A 4,182-nucleotide genomic window follows, 5' to 3' on the forward strand; every position below is an offset into this window, starting at 1 on the left:
TGCCATGGCAGGGGGTCGGACTTGATGATCTGCTCAGGTCCCTTCCGACGCGACCAACTGTGAAACTATGAAATAATCCCTATGTTCTTGAGGAGCAAAGCATCTTGCCTTTGGCCCTCCTTGCTGAGCAGCTTGTCTTGTGAGCTTCTAATACTGTCAAACACGGCACCCGTTTGCTCTGTCTGCCTTTTAAAGCAAGTGTTGTCATTTGGCTCTCAGGTTCAAGTGCACATGGGGTTATTGTGGTAGCTCCTGGCTCGGAGGGAGTTGAGTAATGCCTGGGATTTTTTGTTTGCAGCCAGCACCTGGCAGCATTCCAACCCCCGAGCAGCAGCAGACTCTGCGTGAACAGCTTGAGAAGATCCACACGCTGTTCAGGCGCCAGCTGGGAATCCCACTGCTAGGTAAGAGCACGCAGGCTTGGATAAGGCCACAGCCCTCCTGATGGTCGGGCAGTGACTCTGCCACTGACTTCTCTTGTGTTGCTGTGCTCTGTTGTCCTAAGGGTCCTGTAATGCCTCAGGGCTTCTTAAAAAACTTCCTTGGGCCCTTTTTTAGGGAACACTGTACCTGTGAATTACAACCATATTTTTTCAGCACGCATGGAAATAAAAACTGCGAAACCCCCCTTTTTCTGTACATGACGTGGAATAACAAGGGTTGCACAATTAATTTAGTAGCCAATTACCAAACAAGGCAGGCACAGAAGTCCTGTGGTGACTGGCATTTGTGTTAGATCCTGGACTGATGGCTGGTAACAATCTTGGCTTCTGACATTTTATTTAATTACCAAGAGAGGTGGTGATTGTCAGGCTTTCACTTCCTGCCCTCCTTACTCCCTTTCCTGAATGTCTGCTTTGTAGTCCTAAGCAAGTGCACACACGCACAGAATTCTCTTACTCTAATTTGCACATGGAAACAATTTGGCTTGTTCTCTCTTTCCCTGAAAGCCTCGAGGAAATCCTGCTGTTTGTGTTTTTAAAGCAATTTAAGAACATAAGCACTGCTATTCTGATTCAGACAAAAGAACCAGCTAACCCCTTATCCCATCTCCAACACTGGCAAGTAGTGGATGTTTTAGAAGAAGACTCAGAAACTGAGCATATGTAGAACGATCCATCTCCCAGTCAACACAAGTTGGTTACATCCCTGTCTGTCATGTTTAATAGTTCCTGATGGACATGCCCTTCCCAGATCTTTCTAACCACCCCCCTTTTTTTTAAAAGTCCAGTTATACAAGTGGCCTCTACAGCTTCCTTCTGTCATGAGTTTGAATTGGAATGTATTGTACACAGTGGGATGATATAGGTGGGGACAGTCCTGCTTTGCACAGGGGGTTGGACTAGATGACCTCCTGATCTCCCTTCCAACCCCAATTTTCTACAATCCTATGACAATAACTGTTCCCAAGTCCTTCAGCCCTGTGGGTTTATAGTGGCTCAGCTAATTTGCATCTCAATCTTGGCATAATTACATGAGAGCGTCAAAACATGGGAAGTTGAATTCAGACTTAGTTGAAGTGTCAGTCACCAAAATTCCTTGCGTGTATGTTACTAGATATGGAAACCACCTATGCCGAATATGAAGAATGGTCAGAAGATCCAGTACCAGAAGCAGTAGTAAAGAACTACAAGAAAGCCCTGCAGCAGTTGGAAAAGTGTAGACCGTATGAAGAGGCCTTGGTAACTATTTTAAGCCTGCATTGTTTTGAGGCTAAGAATTACTACTACTTCCTGGTTTTTCCAAACAAACACTGAAGGGAAATAATGATATAACAATATTCCAAAAACCCTTCTTGGGAGTAAGCGATATGAAAGAAACTTCCTGGCTACCACTCTTGTTTAAGGTGCGATTGCAAGTATTTTGCAGCTTGAAATAGATTGTCTAACCAGTGAAACCTGCATCAAGGATACATTTACAGTACAAATAAAGTCACAGGAATTCTGCTTGGTTTCCAGCCCCTCCGGGTGTACTAGTCTAGTTGGGGTAGACAGGTGGCTCTGAGCAGTCCCAGAAGTCTGTGCAAATTGAAGGGTCGAATCCAGTTCCTCTACACACAACTTTCCTGGACCCACTGAATCCAGCTCGGGGCCTGTTTGATTTGGGGTCGATATCTCGTCGGGGAGATCAACTGCAAATAGGTAGAGCCCTTTTCTCCCCAGCACCACCTGGGGTGACAAGAAACAATGGTAATAAGCTGATGGAGAATAGGTTTAGGTTAGAGATCAGAAGGCAATATTTTACAGTTAGGGTGGCCAAAATCTGGAACCGGCTTCCCAGGAAAGTGGTCTTTGCCTCTACCTTGGACAAATTCAGGAGGAGGTTGGGTGATCACCTGTCTGGGGTCTTGTGAACCCAGCATTCACTCCTGCCTGTGGCAGGGGGTCAGGCTAGATGATCTGTTCAGGTCCCTCCTGACCCTAGCTACTATAAAACTATACTTTGTTCCATGCATAGCCTAAATCACTATCCTTTCTGTATTCCTGTCTGCTTTCTAGCTCGTGGCGGAGACCCCAAAGCTGGCTGAATATCAAGCCTACATTGACTTTGAAATGAAAGTGGGTGATCCGGCTCGCATTCAGCTGATCTATGAGCGTGCACTGGCTGAGAATTGCCTTGTGCCAGACCTGTGGGCTCGTTATAATCAGTATTTGGTAAGGAAAGCAAAAATACGCTGTGTTTTTCTGCTTTATAGCTTTAATGTAGGGTCCATAAACCCAGCCACAGATCTTGCCTTTGCCTCTGTTTCCATACTTGGATAAGTTGGTTAACCAGCTGCTTGTATCTATGAAGTTTCTATCACTATCCTCACTTTCCGTTTTCTGTATGATAATGTATTGACTGGTCAAACATGTGATCCAGTTTGACAGAGTAAAAACATTACTGCCTCCTGGCCCTGTCCAAAGCTTTCTACTGCCACTTACATAACAGAAATCCCTTCAAGGGTCTGTACCCTGACCTAGAATGTCCTGCAGGGACCTTTCCTACTTCCCACAGCTCTGTCTTTCCAGCAGTATCTAGTCACTGCAGAGGTAACCCAGGACTGAGTCTCTGGCTTTCCAGTGCCAGCCACAGTGCAGGTTACCGTGTCTTTGCTGATACTGCACTTGGCCATCCCAGAAAAATACTGTTCTTTCTGCTGCTGTAAGTAAAGTTACTGGCCTGAGGAAAAGCAGCATCTGGGTTCTGACCTCTCTCTTGGCATGAGCCATCTAGCCTGGGTTGAAAACACTAGTAAACTTGGGAGCAAGTAGGTGCCCAGGATAGTTCTGCAGGGAAGACCTCCCTAGAATTAGCTGTTTATTTTTCTTTCGGCTGCCTCTAAGGTGGTAGAGTAAGTTTAGCTTTCAGGGGAGGTACACCAAGTCCCTTCAAAGGGCTGTCCTACCCTGAGTTAATAGAGCTTTTTCTCCTCCGTGCACTTTATCACGAGAGATTAAATCTTGATCTCATTATAGCTGATTACATAAGAGAATTGACTAGTAGGAGGTTATTTGGTAGTATTGATGTAACCTGTCCTGCCAAAGTGCTTATCCTTTCCTCATCTAAGCTGGTCAGTCAGCCTCCAGGGCTTCATATTTTTTGCCATTCTAAACAATTCTCTCCTTTTTTTTTTTTTATATCCGATCAAAATGTTCTGCTTCTGAAGGCATCGCATTTTTGTAATTTGCATTTGTCTGGGATGCTGTCCAATGAGTAGGAGCAACGTGCTATTGTAAAGCCTTGGATTAATTCTGTGATTGTTTTAGGATCGGCAGTTGAAAGTGAAAGAGCTGGTGCTCTCAGCCCACGATCGGGCTGTTAGGAACTGTCCCTGGACTGTTGGGCTGTGGATCCGGTACCTCTTAGCTATGGAACGGCACAGAGTTGGTCACAGGACTATTTCTGGTAAAGAAATACTGTTATTGATTGGCCCCTGTTTCCTGAATGCAGAACTAGCTTCCAGTATAGTTTCATAGTTTCTAGGGTCGGAAGGGACCTGAGCAGATCATCTAGTCCGACCCCCTGCCATGGCAGGAAGAGCACTGGGGTCAAACGACCCCAGTAAGGTGGTCATCCAACCTCCTCTTAAAAACCCCCAGGGTGGGAGCCTGCACCACCTCACTTGGAAGCTGGTTCCAGACTCTAGCCGCCCTGACCGTGAAGTAGCGCCTCCTGATGTCCAACTTAAACCTTCCCTCC

General features: G+C 45.9%; 1 protein-coding gene across 1 annotated transcript in view; it reads left to right on the forward strand.

Annotated features, from left to right (window-relative positions):
* Positions 1–4,182, forward strand: part of SART3 (squamous cell carcinoma antigen recognized by T-cells 3) — a 21,258-nt gene that overhangs the window by 6,527 nt on the left and 10,549 nt on the right. The window contains exons 5-8 of the mRNA XM_019507208.1: positions 299–404; positions 1,558–1,682; positions 2,499–2,654; positions 3,750–3,888. Of these exons, the coding sequence (XP_019362753.1) occupies positions 299–404; positions 1,558–1,682; positions 2,499–2,654; positions 3,750–3,888 (526 nt within the window). The remainder of the gene's footprint in view (positions 1–298; positions 405–1,557; positions 1,683–2,498; positions 2,655–3,749; positions 3,889–4,182) is intronic.

This window comes from Gavialis gangeticus, unplaced genomic scaffold, assembly GCF_001723915.1.
Source record: "Gavialis gangeticus isolate Ggan-Ray unplaced genomic scaffold, GavGan_comp1, whole genome shotgun sequence".
Lineage (NCBI taxonomy): Eukaryota > Metazoa > Chordata > Crocodylia > Gavialidae > Gavialis > Gavialis gangeticus.